Below are 18,718 nucleotides of genomic sequence, written 5' to 3'. Positions count from 1 at the left end.
ATCCTTCCTGTTTTTCTCTACTAGTCTGGTGAGCGGGGCCGGTGGTATGTCTTCTCATGGGCCAAGTAGGCCGAGACTATACTAGGTATAGATTTGTTCTGCAGCTTAATGCACCTCAGGAGTTTTTCGCCTGGCTCCTCCAGAGGGGGTAACCAAAGGCGAGCACGAGGTCTCTTCGGAATGTCCCTGGCGGGGATAAGCCTCAATTTTAGGCCTACAAAGGCGTTGCTAATTTTAGCAACACTACCCGTCAGGAAATCTAGCGAGGCCTGGTCCGCGCACTTGATGACCCTGTAGCCCCTGAGGGTCTCAGAGGAGTCAAACTCCGAGTGAGGACCCGCAGGATTTCAGCCTCACCAACTGGGGTACCGGCTGCCTGGTCTTTGGCTATCTTCCTAGTATGAAGACTGCCCTCCCTCTGCCTCCCCTAGTATAGGTTGACAGCTGCAACCAACTGTCATCGGCTCGTCTCATACTAAGCTCAGTTTCTATATAGCACTCGAGCTGTGAACACGTGTTATAACCTCTCTGCGACAACAAAAAGAAATTCGACACTCCGAAAGCTTTTTTTCAACTCTGTGTACAGTTGATTTTTTTCACATTTTCCAATAAATTCATCCAGGTAAATATGTTTATAATATAAGTTGAGCCTTTAGCCTTCGACACACAAAAGAAATTTTGCACGAATTTTCATTGTGTTCATTATCCACCGCCATTTTGCAAATATGAGCGTAATGGGGAATGTCGGGCCACAGTTTTTTACATTTGACATGCTAAATTCATATATTTGACGCGTATAAGTGATTTTTCGTGCAGAATTTCAACAACACAATAGTTTTTCAACATTTCCTGATAGTTTCGTGCTCCGAAAAATTTTTTTAGTACTATCCCAAACAAGAGAAAATTGTTGATTTCGACAACATTTTGGAGGCGATCAAGTCAGTGAAAATACAAGCGTTCGACAATCTGCGACGGCACACAAAATTCCGAGGACCAACCTGATGCGTTATATTGCAGCATTAGATTGTGCGAGCATCGACGTTACTACTGCCAATGCCGATGTAATGAAGAATTTGCTGGCTGAAAGCACGACGATGGGCACAAAAACAGTGAGTTCTGCTGGTTTCTTTCTTTTTCTTTCATCGAATAATAAATAATTTTTGCCGCTCCTTGTCGATCAGTGCCTCGATGTTATGTTAACGCCGAAAACCATCAAATCCGGCTCCCGAACAACTGGCATCTACCCGTTCAACCCGCAAATTTTCACTAAAGTTGACTTTGTCGCTTCGGAACTGAGCGGCGAAAATTTGTTCGGTGACGAAAAGAAAGACGCCGACAATCAACGTCGAGTTCTTGCCTCTGGTGATGCGAATGAGGAGGTGTCAACGTCGGAGGCATCGACAAGTGCCCCAGCTTCAACAAGTGGTGCTGCATCATCGTCGTTGTCTCTTGTTTCGGCTCCACAGCTCCGTGATGCATTGAAATCGGTTGGCCCGTTGAAATTGGGCACACCTGCGCCGAAATCAAAACGTGGCCGCAAGACAATGGAGTCAACGATTTTGACATCGCCTGAGGTTGTCGCAGATCTGCGTGACAAGGCCGAAAAAAAGCGGCAAAAATTGACGAAGGCAGCCGATGAACCAGCAGTCAAGAAGCAAAAAGGCCGTGGCAAATCGAAGACGCCACGGAAGAGAAGCCCGTCTCCGACCGAAACCGACATCGAAGAGGACTTCGATTTTTGCACGATTTGCAAGAAAAAGATGCCGAAGCACGAGAATCGTCAAAACACGGCCCATTGCATCGTTTGCGATCGAGGGGTTCACTTGAAATGTGCCGGACCGAACCCGAACACTTACACCTGCATCCACTGCGAGTCGAAATAATTTTTTTCACCAATTCCTATTTTTCTTATTATTTATAAATCTCTCTTTCATTTCCATTGATAAATAAACGTTTTTCATCGGTAACAATCATGTTTTAATCGATTTACAGACATTCCCCACCTTTTTTCAAAATCGCAAAATCAGGTTTTTTGCGCCAATGGCTATAACTTTTAAATTTTTGTAGAATTTTATCAAACCAATGTTATCAAAAGGAAGGTTACGACTCGCACTACAAATCCATGCTTTGGAATTTTCACAAAAAATAACTTTTATGTGAGTTTTTAACCAAAATCAAAACTATGCTCAGCATTCCCCACCTTTCCCTACCGGTTTTTCCTCAGCTGATTCTGGGATTTATTGCGCTTCTTTTTGCTCTCTCCTTTAGCAATTTTAGTGTTAAGTAAGTTACGAAAATTATTCCCAAGATTAAAATTATGTACCAAAAAAATTAATGGACTGTGATGTTCTTGTTCCGCTCTGCTAAAATATTTATATTATCTAATTTAAACAGTTTATTAGTTGTTTCAATATATTCAAAAATTTCTAAATTATTTATATGGTTATTTGTAAAATAATTCCAAATTTTTATTTCAATGTTTTCATAAGTTTGATTATTTATAACAGTATAATTTTCAAATGTTATTAAATATGTTCCATTCAATATTTGATTGTCTACAATATTTTTTCCTGAAACTAATATAGCTCCTGGTTTAATTTCTTCAATTTGTAAGTTTTTTAATTTTAGTTTATTACATTTTCCTTGTTTTTTTACAATTGTGAATAATAAAAAATTTATTATTACAATATATTATGTTCTGGTCAATAATAAGCTTACCCTCTAAGTGAGCTATGGCTCTTACATCATAGTACTTACATGTCAGTTCTATTTTTTGGTATTTTATATAAATTATAATTACGTTTCCTTTTTGAGCTATTTTAAATTTAGAAATGTCCATTAAATCTGTTATAGTCATTATACCGTGTTGGTAATATGTGATGTTTTTTAGTTCATCAAAATGTAAAGTTGTTGGATTTTAAATTCCAATTTTGTCAAAAGTTATTGCATTTATTAAATTTTGCAGTTCATGAATAACATATTGATTTCGTTTTCTTTTAATTTTTCTGTTTGTGGTATCACCTTTAATATTATTTACAGTGTCAGTTAGTTCTGTTATTATTTTAAAAATTTCAGAATTTGTTGTGAATTGTTTATTGTTATTTATTAATAGTTCGTCCAATTTGTCATTAATTCTTACAAAGTCGTCATGAACTGGTGTACCAGCTATCCATTTCCAAAGTGTTCCTAATTCATTTATACCCCTTTTTTGCCTAAAATGGGTTTGTTTTAATTGTTCCAATAAAGTTTTAATTATCAAAGTTTCTGATTCTGTTTCCTGTGTAATAATTCCTAAGCTGTCGTGATTTTGTTCATTGTTACTGTAAAAATTTCTATTTTCGTCTGCTATTATGATTTCAAAATAAATTAAATTAGTAATGTGAAATAGGTCCCCGTATTCCTCATAAATCGAAACATCTCCATGTTCGATAAGAACGTAGTCTTGTCTTGTGTAGTCCACAATGTCTGTCATTATATTAGTAATTAATGTTAGAATAATTAAGGGTTTCATCGTCTAAAAATATATAATCAAGATTTAGTATTATCTTTATGTACTATTCTATTACTGTAGTTAATTCTAACTTTATTCCCTAAGTCTTCTGTTACTACCTGTTTTTTGTATCTAGGATTTAGTTTATTTCTCTCTCCTGTAATCTTTACATATTAACATCTCCGCATAAATATGTTTTATTAATTATATTTTTATTGTGTCTTTCAAGCATCTTAGTTTGTGCTGATTAAAGTTTGTCTGGTAAAATATCATGAGAGACTTTGTTATAAAGTACTTCAAATGGTTTCTCATTAGTTACCGAATGAATAGTTTTATTATATTGTTGGGCAGCTCTAAATATTGATTCCGTAAAGCGTATTAAATTATATTCTTGCTTAATGCATCGCGAAATTTCAATTATTGTTGAATGTACCCTCTCAATTTGACAATTCGTGGTACTATGATTTGGGTTGCAAAAAAATATTTCTGTTTGAAGTCTCTGCACCAAGGACTTAAATTGTACCGTAGTGAATCCTGGTTAATTATCAATTGTTAACTTCTTTATATTAGGGAAACTTTGTAATATTTCTAACACTTTATCTTCTAAATTAATCTTATCTTCGATTTGCTTAATAACCAAAAATTTGGAATAGCTATAGTATATACACGTAATGAATTTTAAAGATTGCGCATAGAATATATCCATGTTTATTTGTACTCCTTCCTCTGTAGGTATTGGGACCTCCCCAATTGGTACTGGTACATATATAGCAATTCCTTACATATTCTTTGAATTGTTTTCTCATTTCAGGCCAATCATATTTTTTGCAAATTTGATCCAAATTTTCTTGGTAACTTCTATGTGCTCGTGTATGCGTTTGTTCAATTATAATTCCTTGGTATTCTCTGTTTGTTATGTCAAATTCAAAATTTTTCGTATATGTATATGAATTTATTAGTAAATGTTTCTCTTATTTTCGCTTGTATTTCGTATAGATCCTCTAATGAGCAATGTATTCAATTAAATGTCTTATTTTTCCAAATTCTTGAATTTGCTCATGTATTGTAAATTTTTTTTTATTTGTTGTTTAAATTGGTTTAATGGTTTGTTTGTCTCGGGTATCTGAGTATGATCACTACTTTCAGCTGAATGTTGAGATTCCTGACCTTGGAAATCATCGGAAATGTTATATAATTCAAGACGCGACAATGCGTCAGCTACAATATTGGATTTACCGGGTTGGTATAAAAATTTTGGAGAAAATTCTTCTATAATTGCGTGCCATCTTTTCATTTTTGGATTAGGATTGCGGGGTGACAAAGCAAATGTTAATGGTTGGTGATCAGTATGTATTTCCAAATTGGTTACACCATAGAGGTAATTTCGTAGATTTTTTAATGCCCAGACAATGGCATAAAGCTCTGTTTCAGTAGTTGCATAATTTCTTTCTGTGCTATTAAGAGTTTTTGAAATGAAGGTAATTGGTTTATCTCCTTGCGATAGTACCGCACCCATTGCAACGTTAGATGCATCGGTAGTTAATACAAATGGTTTTAAGTATTCAGGCTGTATCAATTCCATATCTGAAGCCAATAGTTTCTTTCATTTATTTAATGCAGATATTCCTTCCTTATCTAGAGTTATTTCAAATTTTTTTGATTTATTTTTAGAAATCCTACCGTTTTGTATTTTGTCAAATGTTTGTCTATTGCAGCATAGTCTTTAACAAACTTACGATAATATCCTGCAAGTCCTAAGGATCCTCTTAATGCTCGCAAACTTTTAGGTATTGGACACCTTAGATTAATTTGATTTTATTTGAGTCTGTTTTGATGACATTTTGAGCTACTATATAACCCAAAAACTCTATTTCTTCCCCGAAAAATTTTGATTTTTTTATTAAATTTTCATATTAGCATTTTTCAATATTTTTGTAATTGTTTTCAAATCCTTTAAGTGCTGAGTTACATTTTTCGAAAAAATAATTATATCATCCATATAAACGTGACAGATTTTTCCTATGTGTTCTCGCAATATATCATCCATAGCTCTCTGAAAAATTCTAGGGGCATTTTTAACCCAAAATTCATCCTCAAAAATTATATATGTATGTGCCATTATTAACGGAAAAGGCTGTTTTCTCAATTTTCTGTCATTAAATTCAATTTTCAGTTAATTTTTCATCTTGATTTTCAGTATTTAAATTTTCGGAATTCTTTTCCGAATAATAATCATTATCGTTATTAATTTCTGAGCCTCTTTCATCCAGTATCGAATAGTTATCATTCATGTTGCCGGCAAATTCATCGGCTGGCGTTGTAGAACAATTTCGCTCCACAATATTTTCTTTATAATTATTTTTTTTCCTTCTGCTGGTATAAATCTTCAGCTGGCGTTTTAGGACCTTTTTGTCCCAAAAGAATTTCTTTAAATAAAATATTGCCGGTAAATTCTTCGGTTGGCTTTGTAGAACTTTTTCGTTCCACAATATTTACTTTATAATTACTTTTTTCATTACGCTGGTATAAATCTTCAGCTGGCGTTTTAGGATCTTTTTGTCCCAAAATAAATTTTTTTAATATAATGTTGCCGGTATAATCTTCGGACGGCGGTATGGAACTTGTTTGTTCCATAATTTAAATATTTCGATCATTTTTACCCATACTTTTCTCGGCTAGTGTTTTGAGAGCTAATTGTTTCTTAGTTTTGTTTACAAAATAAATATTCATACTTCTGTTTTCATTTTCCAAGTTATTCTTTACCCCATAATTAATTTTCCATTGGACACATCGATAAGTGCCTCAATATTTTTAAGGAAATTGTATTCCAAAAGGAGATCCGATTCTAATCCCTCTATTTCATAGAAGATTTCTTCGACTCCAAATATGGTTATTAAGTGGTAAAAATTGATAATGGAATAGCCATTCACGGTTTTTATGCGCTTATAAATGGCTAATTCGTTTTTATTATTATAAACCCCAGGCTTAATGTAGCATGAGGTTGCTCCCGTATCGACTAGAGCTTTTAAATTTTTATTTAATTTGCAGTCATGTAATTTGAGATAGGTGAGTTCGTCCCCTCTTCGCCTAAAAAATGGCTCTCATTCATATTATTTATTCTCTGATTCTTCTCTTGTGGGCGAAAGCTATGATTACTTTCTCTATGCCGCTTTACCCCATGTGCTTGCAGGTTTTGTCCCCTAATGGCCTCAAAGTTTACATTCGGTTGCATAGGTTTTATATTTTGATTAAAGTTGCTATTTCCTTGTTGTTGATAAAAATTGCTATTGCCTTGTTGTCTCCTCACATTAAAATCTCTATTATGAAGTCTGGATACAGATGGATCTATATCCATAGGAGTTGGTTTCGGAAAGTTATAATGTATATAGGCATTTGGAGGGTTGTTCCGTTGAGGAAATCTTAAATTGTTGTTAGTATAGATTGGGTTTGACTTTTTGAACTCGTGCCCCACGTTGGGCGCCAATTAATTCCCGCGACGAGGGGATTTAAAAAAAAAATATGTGTTTTATATCCGCGAACGCGCGGATGAAATAAGAATATGTGATTCTCGTGGATTGCCAGATACAAATCAAATCTTTATTTCTGAAATAGTAATATTTATATATTTGGAGCTTATTATCTTAAAGCTAAAGCTGAAGTGTAAGCATCAGCTTAATTGAATCCAGATTAAAGAGTTAATTGCAATATTAGCTGTTACAGCATATTCCAGCAGAACGTTAAGCGTTCTGTTTTCTTTACAATTGTTATTGTTATGCCTTCTTGTGAGGGCGAGCGATATTGTTTTGATAAGAATGGATTATTGGATTCAGAACGGAAAAAGCATATCGAATTCTTAAGTAATCAAAACGTTAATTAATATTTTTAATTGATGAGACAGTGTAATTGCAAAGTGCAAAGATTCAATTTTATTTACAGGTACGGTAAGGTTGTTATGCGAAAGCTGTCGTTAATTCTGTCCTGTTAGTTTTTTCAATACAATCTCTTTGTATTGGCCGTTTTCGCAGATTTGGATTGTAAAGCGTTTTATCATCCGTTTCACCAGCAATTGGGTTGCTTTGGCGAATTTTTTTAAATGTTCATCAGAGCCCAACAAATCTGATTTTATTGCCATTTCAATTGCCGCGGCAACCGAATTGCTAAATATGTGTGTAGCTCTTGACACTGACATTTTTTCCAAAGGTGAGGGGTACACATGCGAATATGTTAATTTTGGGCACATTTTAAAATTAACATTCGCCTGGTCTATGGCATATATTTTTCGCACAACTTTAAAAGTTGTCAGCCCATCTTGCGTTTTCAACGACATTCTTTAGGAACATATTGCGCATGCATTTTATCAAATAGCAATAGTCAAACATCATATACATATATTTTTCTTTCATTATGAAAGAAATATGGCTTTTCTGGCGTAGCGCCTAATAGTTGCCTCAATTTGACATTTTGTGCACCTTGGTCGCACACTATTGACTTGATTTTAAGCCCGATTTCTTCCGAGGCATTTATATTGCGCTTGAGCAAATTCAACAAATTCGCACCTTTAACGCTATCTTTTGCCACATAATAGGAAATCACATATTTCCATTTTGCGACTAAATCTTTTAACATGAAAAAGCAACACTTATTGCCGACCACGCTTTCCCGGTGACCTTCTCCATTATCAACGAAGCCATCAATCACATCTCGTACTTTGTTATACATCAGATCTTTTTTGATTGAGACTTCGTCGAAAATTAATTGGCATATGCGTTCTTCTGTTTTCATTTCCGGAACAATTTTTTTTAAATTGTTTAAGACTTTCTCGTCGATACCGGGGCAGACATACCAGATCGGAGGCCAACGCAAAAGTGTTTTTTTGTGGGGCAATGCAAACCACAAATCGTCGCGCATAAAATTATAGATCTTAGTCGACATATAATTGATGTTTAAAGCCATTGCTTTCTCCTTTTCATCGTAGGAGTTTTTTTTTTCTTTAAAACCATCTTTGCGAAAGTTATCGCATGTTCATTTGCATCGCCTGTTGTTATGACGTTTTTTCCAGAGCTTGACTTTTTTTTGGCAACAGGAAAACTTTCCTTTTTAGCTCTTTAATCTATTTTATTTGCCTCAAAGAATTGCTTTGAAAACCCCTAGCTACTCGAGCGTAATGCTCGTGGTCGCGAACAGTGATATTCTCACTATCTTCGCACTTCATTTGTATTATATTTCATGAAGGCGGGAATATTTGTCGAATTGTTCAAATGATATGTCATTTGGATTTCCAATCTCTTCAAATGACATATCATTAGGTGGTGTACACTCGGTTTTTAAAACATCATATGTTTGTACAACCGGCGGCAAAACCCACTGTGGCGATTGCTGACTAGTTTCGTCAGCTTCAAATTTTAAATTTAGCACAGGAAGAGCTTCATTTAAAATGCGCCTTGACGATATATCTTTATTGTGAAAATGTCTTTCACATATATATAAATGTTTTTTCAGTGGTCACTGAAGATTGCAGGCCTTCACCCAATTATTTCTAGCAACTTCCGTTTTAAGAAACGTAAAAAGTTTTGCTCCACCGGCACAGTTGCTAACGCAGCAACTTTTGTACGGGCGCACCGGTTGAAATAATTGAGTTGGGGCCTCATCTAAAAAAATTGTAAATAAATATAAATATAAAATATATATAATAAATACTAAATTTCAATATATGTATATGTATATGTAAGAATATTAAAGATTATATGCACCCACAGGCAATTAAATTAAACACACACACGCACCAGAGAATGATTTTACTTGTATGTGCACCCGCAACCCGCCTGAAGCACAAAATAATTTAGATTCCTTGTTACCAAACGAATATTATATTTTTTGCCACTGCCATTCGTCGTAAGTGAAATACGTTTAATAGGTTTCTAGTTACATTTTTTTATTCATATTTAAATTCTATTGTAGATATGTAGTTGGGTGCTTTTCGATTATAAACCCCTTGCTTTGATGTCTTTTGTAAAGGTCACAGACTTGAACGCTCACAAAACGCTTATTTTTATGTGTAAATGCTGGATGGGCAAATTATCAAAACACACACACGTACTTACATAAGCACCCACAAGATAAAAACTGATGAAAAACTGAACTGTACTTACCCAGATGTAATATCGGTACAGCATTCCTTTTAAGATTTTTTGTTCCAATTGCCTCTTTTTCGAAATGTTTCTCACAAAGGAATGAGTTGGAGGCTGGAACGTGGTCAGTGGGAGAAATTTTTAGATTCTCCTTCCACTTTTCAGCCAGCTTCCATTCATTTGGGAAACTAATAGACGTAGTGCACGCGACACCTACGAATTTTCGGCATTTTATTACAATTTTAAAAAAAAACCCTATTGAAAAAATTCCGTCCGCACTTCACAAAATCACACACTTTATGAAAATTTGAGCAATTATTGGCACTTCAATTTTATACTCGTATAAAGTTTAAAACATATTTACATATGAATACATAATAAATTTTATTTTGGCGCAATTATCGACACTTGTCAATTGGGCCAATATACATAGAAAGAAGGATGGTTACTTTCATTTGTGTGTAAAGCTCAATACTTTTTTACATATGATATATACAAAGATCATGTAAGAAGAAGATTTTTACAGGTTCCCGGGTATGTGATATGTGAATATTTATTTGATTTTGGGGCAATTATTGGCACTTGTCTTAATATACAAAATTGGGCCAAAACGAAACAAAGAAATACATAATTACTTTAACATGTCAATATGGAAATGCCGACGGCAAAACGCAAAGGTATACATTGCACATACATACAAGCAATTCCTTTGTTGAAAGCGAAATTGAAGTATGAGAAATAGAAATGCCTTACATTCGTACATTGCGTATGAAAGGAATTCCCTGGTTGAAAGGTAACATGAATCATGAAAATATCATAATGATGTTAGGTAAATATTTATTTAATTAAAATTAATTTAAAATGACTTATTATACGCCAACAAAGTTGCTAAGGAGAGTATTATAGTTTTGTTCACATGACGGTTGTTTGTAAGTCCTAAAACTAAAAGAGTCAGATATAGGGTTATATATACCAAAGTGATCAGGGTGACGAGTAGAGTTGAAATCCGAATGTCTGTCTCTCTCACTGCCACGCCCACAAAATGGCGAAAACCGAAAACCTATGAAGTGTCATAACTAAGCCATAAATAAAGATATTAAAGTGAAATTTGGCACAAAGGATCGCATTAGGGCGGGGCATATTTGGACGTCTTTTTTTGGAAAAGTGGGCGTGGCCTCGCCCCCTACTAAGTTTTTTGTACATATCTCGGAAACTACTATAGCTATGTCGACCAACCTCTATAGAATCGTTTCCTTCAGGAATTTCCATATACAGTTCAAAAATGGAAGAAATCCGATAATAACCATGCCCACCTCCCACATCAAGGTTATGTTGAAAATCACCAAAAGTGCGTTAACCGACTAACAAAAAACGTCAGAAACACTAAATTTTACGGAAGAAATTGCAGAAGGAAGCTGCACCTACGCTTTTTTTTTAAATTTAAAATGGGCGTGGCGTCGCCCACTTATGGACCTAAAACCATATCTCCGGAACTACTAATCTAATTAATTTTATAGCAAAATAAAAAAATATGTAAATGACGTATAATGAAATCTCGATTATCACTTTATCATGCGAGAGTATAAAATGTTCGGTGACACCCGAACTTAGCCCTTCCTTACTTGTTATAAAATAAGATTAAATTAACATTAAATAATTTGAAAAATAATAAATAAAAGTTCTACATATTTCCATACATAATGGAACATATTTCCTATGGAATATCAAAGATATTATTTTTCTTCAATATTCTCTGTTTGGGAGTATCATCATGGGCATGCATACATATATTTATGTCTCTACACATTCTTGGGTATATGAGACAGAGAACATAAAAAATATGTTTCTGTTCTCATTTGTGTGTCATTGTTTTGTACACATTTTTCGCTGTTCAAAATGGAATAAAATATAAACGAAAAGCAAAACGAAATTCTTCGTTGGGAGTGTACTCATGGGCATGCATACATATTTTTCTGTCTCTTCATATTCTTTGCTTGGGCATATATGCCATGTCATTATATGCCGAAAATACATACATATATTTACTTCTCTTCATATTCTCTGTTTTATATGTGAGAGAACTGTTAAAAATGTTAACATTTCACGTCGTGAATTCTGAGGTTGTGAGGTGAATTCCGTTCTACAATCTTATAAAATGTTCGACATCGAACCTGCACCTTCTCTATGTTTATACCAGGGACAATGGGATGCCCAACTTATTCCAGTGTGAGAGCACCTCAAAATAAGCGTTTTTTATAACATTTTCCATTATGGCCAGATCGATAAAAATAAGAATTTTTAGGCATATTAAATTAAAACACCCAACATTTATTACGATTGCAAATTATTATATATTTGACTTTTAATATATGGCGAAACTACCCAAATCCTTTTTTATGATCTTATGGTATATTAAAACCACTAACTTTTGATCTTTAAATACTTAATAAGGTGAATTAAGCCTCTTAGTTCTCAATTAATAAATGCTTTTAATCGTTTGTAATTGAAAATTAATTCTATTATGCATAAAATTACAAAACGTTCTATGAAATATATTTAAATTTTACATTTTCTTTGATTTTCATTGTTTTAAATTTTTATTAGCGATCTGGAACGTCGGCAACAAATTCCTCCGTTCGCATATATTTTTGGTATAATTTCAATCTGGCCGTTTCAGTCATTCCAATTGCAAAACGTCAAAATCTTCCCAATCCAGTCAACTGTCAAAGTTCGGTAGGTGAGGGGTTCTCACATTTCCAGTGACAGGAGAGTTGGGGATCTCTGGTTTATACATTCTCTGACTCTACAACGTTCCCAGTTGCAAGCACGACCAGAATCATTCGTTTTCAATCTTAAATAGTATCTATGAGATTCACAAAAAGGTGAAATCAATCAACGTACAATTTCCTCAAATGATATGCTCAAAGATATGCTGCACGAGGAATGGGCTACATCTCTTGGGCAGACACCGTTAACAGAGATAAAGAGATGTCCAACTCCTTTCTCACTGGAAGTGAGAGAACAATTGCTAAACGTTAAAACCTCCTGAACTTTGGCAGTTGATCGAGTTCGGAGGTTTTGACGTTTAGCAATTGGAAACGAGCGATGGCCAGATTGAAATCTTACCAAAAAAATATGTAAACGGAGCGATTTGTTGCATCGTTCAAGACCACTTATAAAAATTGTTAAACAATGAAAATTAAATAATTTTGTGAAATTTAAAGGTATTTGATCAAACGTTTTGTAATTTGAAGCATCATATTATTATTTGCAATGGAAAATGATTAAAAACATATAAAGAATGAGAGCTAACAAGCTTAAATCCTTTTATTGGGTATTGAAAGGTCAAAAGTAGTTGTCCTAATATATTTTAAAAAGATTTAAATAGTTTCTCCATATAATAAATAACCACTATATAGTAATTTTTATTCGTACTTAATGTTTGGTGTTTTAATTTAAATGCCCAAAAATTATTATTTTGTTCAATCTGGCCATAACGAAAAATGTTATAAAAAACGCTAATTTTGAAGCGCTCTCACACTGGAATAAGTTGGACATCCCTTTAGGTATATCCAAATTCCTATTAAATTTTAAGAATTCAGATGAAGAATAAATTTGTAAGACATAAGTACCTTGAACACATACCTTTTTAATGGATTTTCTATTCGTCCAAAAGTTTTCTTTTATTTATAGGTTTTTGTCCGCAATTCAATTATTTTAATTTTCACAAAACTACTATATATTTAATATCCTTTAATGAATACAATATAAATTGGATTTTGTGCAACTTACTAGCGTTCCGGTGCGTACTTCGCTACGAATAAGTGAAATAATAAAAAAAATTATTTTAACATCAAATTCATTTATTCAAACACAAAAATATTTTATTATTCGCTAGTTATTTTAAAACTTAAATGTAACTGTTTGAATTGAAATGGCATTTCAGTTGGAATAGGGATACGCGGTATCAAAAACATCTTCTTCTAATTAGCAGTTAAGATCGTAGCTTCAATCAAATTTGGCAACAACTTTTTCTCTGCCAACATCAACAGGTTGCAAGAGTTAATAATTTTTGTAGCACCAAAAGATGTAATTTGAAATGTCGAATTGTATTGTTGAACATGACTCAAAAAAAGGTTCGACGTTTGCGATGTCCCAAAAATTAATGAACACAATGGTTTGGGTGGAGTTTTTAATGCTGGCAATGTCACTTTGAATTTAGCACAAACCATCCTGGCGTTTCATCTTGAAAGTTAGCCTGATCACAATGTGGACAAATTGTGGCCATCATTCCAATGTATTCGTACATATTATAATCAGTTTGATTGTTGTAATTAAAAGCAGAACGCATAATTTCAGCCAAGATTCAGTACAGGTACAGGGTCAAAAGATCTTTTTCGTGTATTACGTTCACACTGCGATGCAATACTTGTGCGCGTTCATTTGCAGTCTGTGATCATCTTAGTAATACCATACCATTTGCATTATTATTGCTCGTCTGGCTCGTTGCATATATATAAATAGAATAAATCAAATTAAAAACAAATTGCATCTATTGTATTACAAAAGAATAAAACAATGTATGCACCCAATATGTTTTTCCAAATAAAGAAACACACATGCATACATGTATTTCAACTGCTCAAAACTTAACGCTGTTTGACAATTTAATTGAAATATAGTCTATGAATGATATGAAACACCAATGATTCGCTAAAAACTGAGAAAAGTACACGCACTCAAGAAATTGTTACAAAAAATTTTGTAAATGAAGAAACGTTCTACCAATTTTGTGCAAACTTCCCATAAGCCATCTACTAAATAGTCCAAACAAAGTCTAAAGATTTGGTTTGGATAGGTAAGCCCGTTCTGATGTTATAAAATTACAACGTAAAGTGGCATTACTTTTTAAATATATAGATATAAATGTCTCTTTCCCAACGAGTTTTTTGTGGGAACCTTGTATGCAGACTTTTTCTGGCGAGTGTATATTCTTGTAACTTTTCAGCATGTGCGTGTAAATCCGGCGTAATTGTCAAATCCAGGGCCCGAATCACGGCATTCGTGAACGAATAAAATTGTTCGAAATTTCCAATTTTCGGATTGCGGCACTCGTTATCGAGTACGAGTTGTAATTCAAACGAACCTAACGAAATGTCAATCGATTCATACCTTGCAATCATTAATTCAAAAGTTTTCATACGTCGTGAGTCTACTCGGAAAAAATCAAATAAAATGTAAGTTAACGTTTATGTTATTGACTATTTTATAAATAGAATCATTTTTTTAGGACAAATGTTAATAAAATCAACATGAGACAAAAAAATTTAATGGCCGAATACATGCTTCGGCATCAAGATTTGGCCAAAAATATGTTGCAGAATTGTTGTCAGGGCAAAGCTGCTGCCAATAAATTGTGGGACTCCTTGGCGGTCCTGCTTAATGCGGCCGGTCCACCAATGAAGGATGCTAAGTCTTGGCGGAAAGTACGTAGATCTCCATGCATTTCCTCTTTTGATAAGTGTCTTAACAAATTTACTAACACAAATGTTATTTTCAATATATGTACATATACACTTAGGTATTTGCTGATCAAAAGCACAACGTCAAAAAGAAGTTGTCTTTCAACAAAGCGTCGAAGCAGCGAACTGGTGGTGGTCCTTACGAAAAAAAGTACCTAACAACAGCAGAGGAGCAACTGCTTCAGGCTAACGGCATGGACATTGCGGTAGAAGGCCTGGGAGAAGTAAGAACTTTTGGCAACTCCACCCCTGAAAAATAGCCTGTCGAAAAGCTTATGACAGAGCTTTTATACAGTGACGAAGACGACGTTCCACCGAAACCCTCTACTAGTCGCAGCGCTACGAAGAGGAGCAAACAGGATGCTGCCGATGAAAAGCTGGCCCTCATTAAAGAAAACATGATCGCGTTTGAAAGCTACCAGCAGAGTATAGGCGCAAAACTAGACAAGCTTATAGCTTTGAAGGAGAGGTCGATGGAAATGAAAGAGAAAGCTCACAAAGCTTATATGGAAGTCAAAGCAATAGAGCTGCAAATTAACCGAATACAATTAGAAGCCTTAAAAAAAATAAATAAATATACTTACAAATAATAATAAAAATACATACACTTGTTTTATTCAAATTGTATTTTCTAGCGCCAACATTATATGGTTTCGAATTTTGTGTCCAAACCTTCCATGCAAAGGAATCGTGGGCGGCTCCACCATACTTTGAGTCAATGGCCAAAATGCGGTATTCATGGTCACATATCTGTAATTAAATTAAAGTTTATAAGTATACGTATGTGTATGTGCATACATTTTATATGCAACCTACTATCATTGAGTTGAGGCTATGGTATCCTTTCCTGTTGAAGAACATGTGCTCATTTACTGTTGGTTTTTGCAGCCCAAAGTGCGTGCTATCAATACATCCAATAACTGCATACATAAACATATACATATTTAAATATGTTAAGTATGCTTCAGCTTTAAAAGCGCTACATTTTACTCAAAATAAAAGCGCTAATCTTACCGCCAGGAATTTTTGTATTTTTCAACAAACGATTTCGTGCATTCCGAAAGATTGTCGGGCACGAATTAAATAAATGGGGGGCACAACTTTGTTTCCATTTCGCTAATTACATTTTTTATTATTTTGCAAATAGTGCTTTGATATATTCCTATCAAAAAGTCATTTCCCACCAAGTGCTGGTAGCCACCACTGGCCACTGCGGTTGACAAATGCCCTTCAAATTTAAGTTCAGCCAACACGTAGTTAAATGCACTTTTAGAGAGACTGAACCATTTCCTGAAGCTGTAAATATAAACATGTAGGCAATTGAAATTAATTTGTACACAATTCTAATTCCTTACGCTGCCTCCGGCAATGCCAAGGGATTGCTTTTGTCTCGCATTCGGTTCCTTATGACTTGCTGCACGTTTTCTTCCTCAGATTCCGAAGACGAATATAAAAATTAACCGGACATGGTGCATGCCCTTTCGTAGTCCTTATTCCGTTTGGATGCATCACTTTTGAGAAAAACAATAGTATTTCACCTTTATAAAAAAGTATAGCACGGCTTCAACAACTTTCTTTGTTTTGATTTCACAATTTGACACTTCGTAAATGCCATTTGTAGAGAGGCCAGGGCTGTTACAGTGAGCTAACTTAGATTCGCTTCGTATCGAGTGCGGCGATCCGGCTACTCGAAACGTCACGAAATTTGTTATATACGATTACCCCTGATCCGTAGAGCAGTTTCAGGCGTTGGTACCCAAATGCACTCTTTAGAAATCGCTTTTCTTATTCCCTTTACGGATCGTATGATCTTCACTTTTGTTGGTCCTCCACAAGAGAGATACATTATTCCATCGGTGTAATTCGAAATTTGGAAATTCCGGGACGGAAGCGAGTGAACTATGGTTGTGCTACACTCTTTAGAAATCGCTTTTCTTATTCCCTTTACGGATCGTATGATCTTCACTTTTGTTGGTCCTCCACAAGAGAGATACATTATTCCATCGGTGTAATTCGAAGTTTGGAAATTCCAGGACTGAAGCGAGTGAACTATTGTTGTGCTACACGAACTGATACAGTATAGTCTCCGTAAACTTCACAAATTTCATTGGGGCTTGCGTAACATTCTTCCCTTATTTATACCAAAATTTTAGAATATAGTGAATTTGTTCTTTATTTCCACTCATATTTAAGCAGTTGTAATTTTTTTACAACTGCCCCGAATTGCATTCCAACACTATATGGTATCACACAGTGTGATTAATAGCACAAGAGCAGTGGTTCCCAAACTTATTTTGTCTACCGCCCACTTTGAGAATAAATATTTTTTTAGCGCCCCCATTTTTTCTCCAAATTAAAAACCACTATAACTTCAAATTAATTATTGTGACCTATATATGTATATTAACGGAGAATTCTAAACGAAACTTTTACTATAACCAGCAACTTGAAACCTGAGCGCAGTAGGTAACATACAACGGCGCTTAGGTCTCAAGTTAACTCTTACGGGCTCCACCTGCCAATAAGAATGATTATTGAAACACAACTTTATAGTATTAAAACAGAGTATATTTTATTAAAAATAAAACTAAAATAATCGATCCATATATAAAAACTGATATGAAGGATGAATCTGATGCTGTTTAATAAGTTTGTTAATATCAGGTTCCAATTTACTCAAGAACAGTCGCAAGTCGCCACGTTCGGTAACAAGCAAATGATTTCTATTTTTAGTAAGCAGTGTTGTCACAGCACTAAATCCACGTTCACACAAATATGACGATGGGAATGCTATCAAGAATCGTTGAACGATTGACCACAATCCAGGGTACAATTGCGAGATCGGTTTTTGTAGCCAAAATTCTTGGTAACCATTTTTGAACTTGATTTTTATTTCCTCGTTTGTTGTCAATTTTATAAGTTCTTCTTCCAGCTGAGGTGACATTGCTGTGTTGACATTTGAAAACGGATCCAACACCCAGTCTGGTATTTCCAAGTTCAAAATGTCCTGGTATCGTTCGGTGAAGTCAATGTGAAGGTTTTCCAAATGTTGGCAGTAAGCAAACAATTCGTCGTTACTGCATGATACGAGTACTGATAAATTTGGAAAATTGTGAAACTCACGTCTGCCCAGATTCTTTTTGTGTAGAAGCAGTTTGGCTGCGAAAGCAACAACGACGTTTTTTGTTTTAATTAAATTTTGTTTATCGCCTTGCAGTTGGAGATCCATGTCGTTGAACAATTTATACAGGTCTGTCATGTAAGCTATGTATATCATTCTTTGATGTTATGAGCTTGTCTTGAAATTCTGTATCTTTAGTTTCCAAGAACTCTATAACAGAGTTAAACAGGTTGTAGAATCGAGTCAGACAATTGCCTCTTGATAGCCAACGAACTTCAGTATGAAACAATAAACGATTGAAATCCTCGTCATTGGTAACACAAAGCTGATGAAATAATCTATCATTCAAAGAGCTGTTGCGGATTTTATTGACTGCTTTGATGACATATTGCAGTGATTGAAATAGTTTTTCACTTAAGTTTCTAGCAACTTAATGTTGTCTATGAATAACGCAATG

At 34.5% G+C, this 18,718-nt stretch overlaps 2 protein-coding genes and 1 long non-coding RNA gene across 4 annotated transcripts in view; 2 read left to right on the top strand and 1 right to left on the bottom strand.

Annotated features, from left to right (window-relative positions):
• Positions 1 to 2,309, top strand: part of LOC126764099 (uncharacterized) — an 86,184-nt gene extending 83,875 nt beyond the window's left edge. The window contains exon 3 of the mRNA XM_050481890.1: positions 1,380 to 2,309. Coding sequence (XP_050337847.1) covers positions 1,380 to 1,883 — 504 coding nt within the window. The 3' untranslated portion in view covers positions 1,884 to 2,309. The remainder of the gene's footprint in view (positions 1 to 1,379) is intronic.
• Positions 1 to 18,718, top strand: part of LOC126764111 (uncharacterized) — a 340,586-nt gene that overhangs the window by 264,772 nt on the left and 57,096 nt on the right. The window lies entirely within an intron of this gene.
• Positions 15,744 to 16,600, bottom strand: LOC126764324 (uncharacterized). Its single transcript, XR_007667936.1, has 2 exons — positions 15,957 to 16,600; positions 15,744 to 15,890 (listed from the first exon to the last, which is right to left on the bottom strand). It is a non-coding gene; the product is annotated as an uncharacterized LOC126764324 (long non-coding RNA).

Source organism: Bactrocera neohumeralis, unplaced genomic scaffold, assembly GCF_024586455.1.
Source record: "Bactrocera neohumeralis isolate Rockhampton unplaced genomic scaffold, APGP_CSIRO_Bneo_wtdbg2-racon-allhic-juicebox.fasta_v2 cluster09, whole genome shotgun sequence".
Classification (NCBI taxonomy): Eukaryota; Metazoa; Arthropoda; class Insecta; order Diptera; family Tephritidae; genus Bactrocera; species Bactrocera neohumeralis.
The sequence above is the reverse complement of the archived record's forward strand: the minus strand, read 5'-3'. Positions and strand labels throughout refer to the sequence as shown.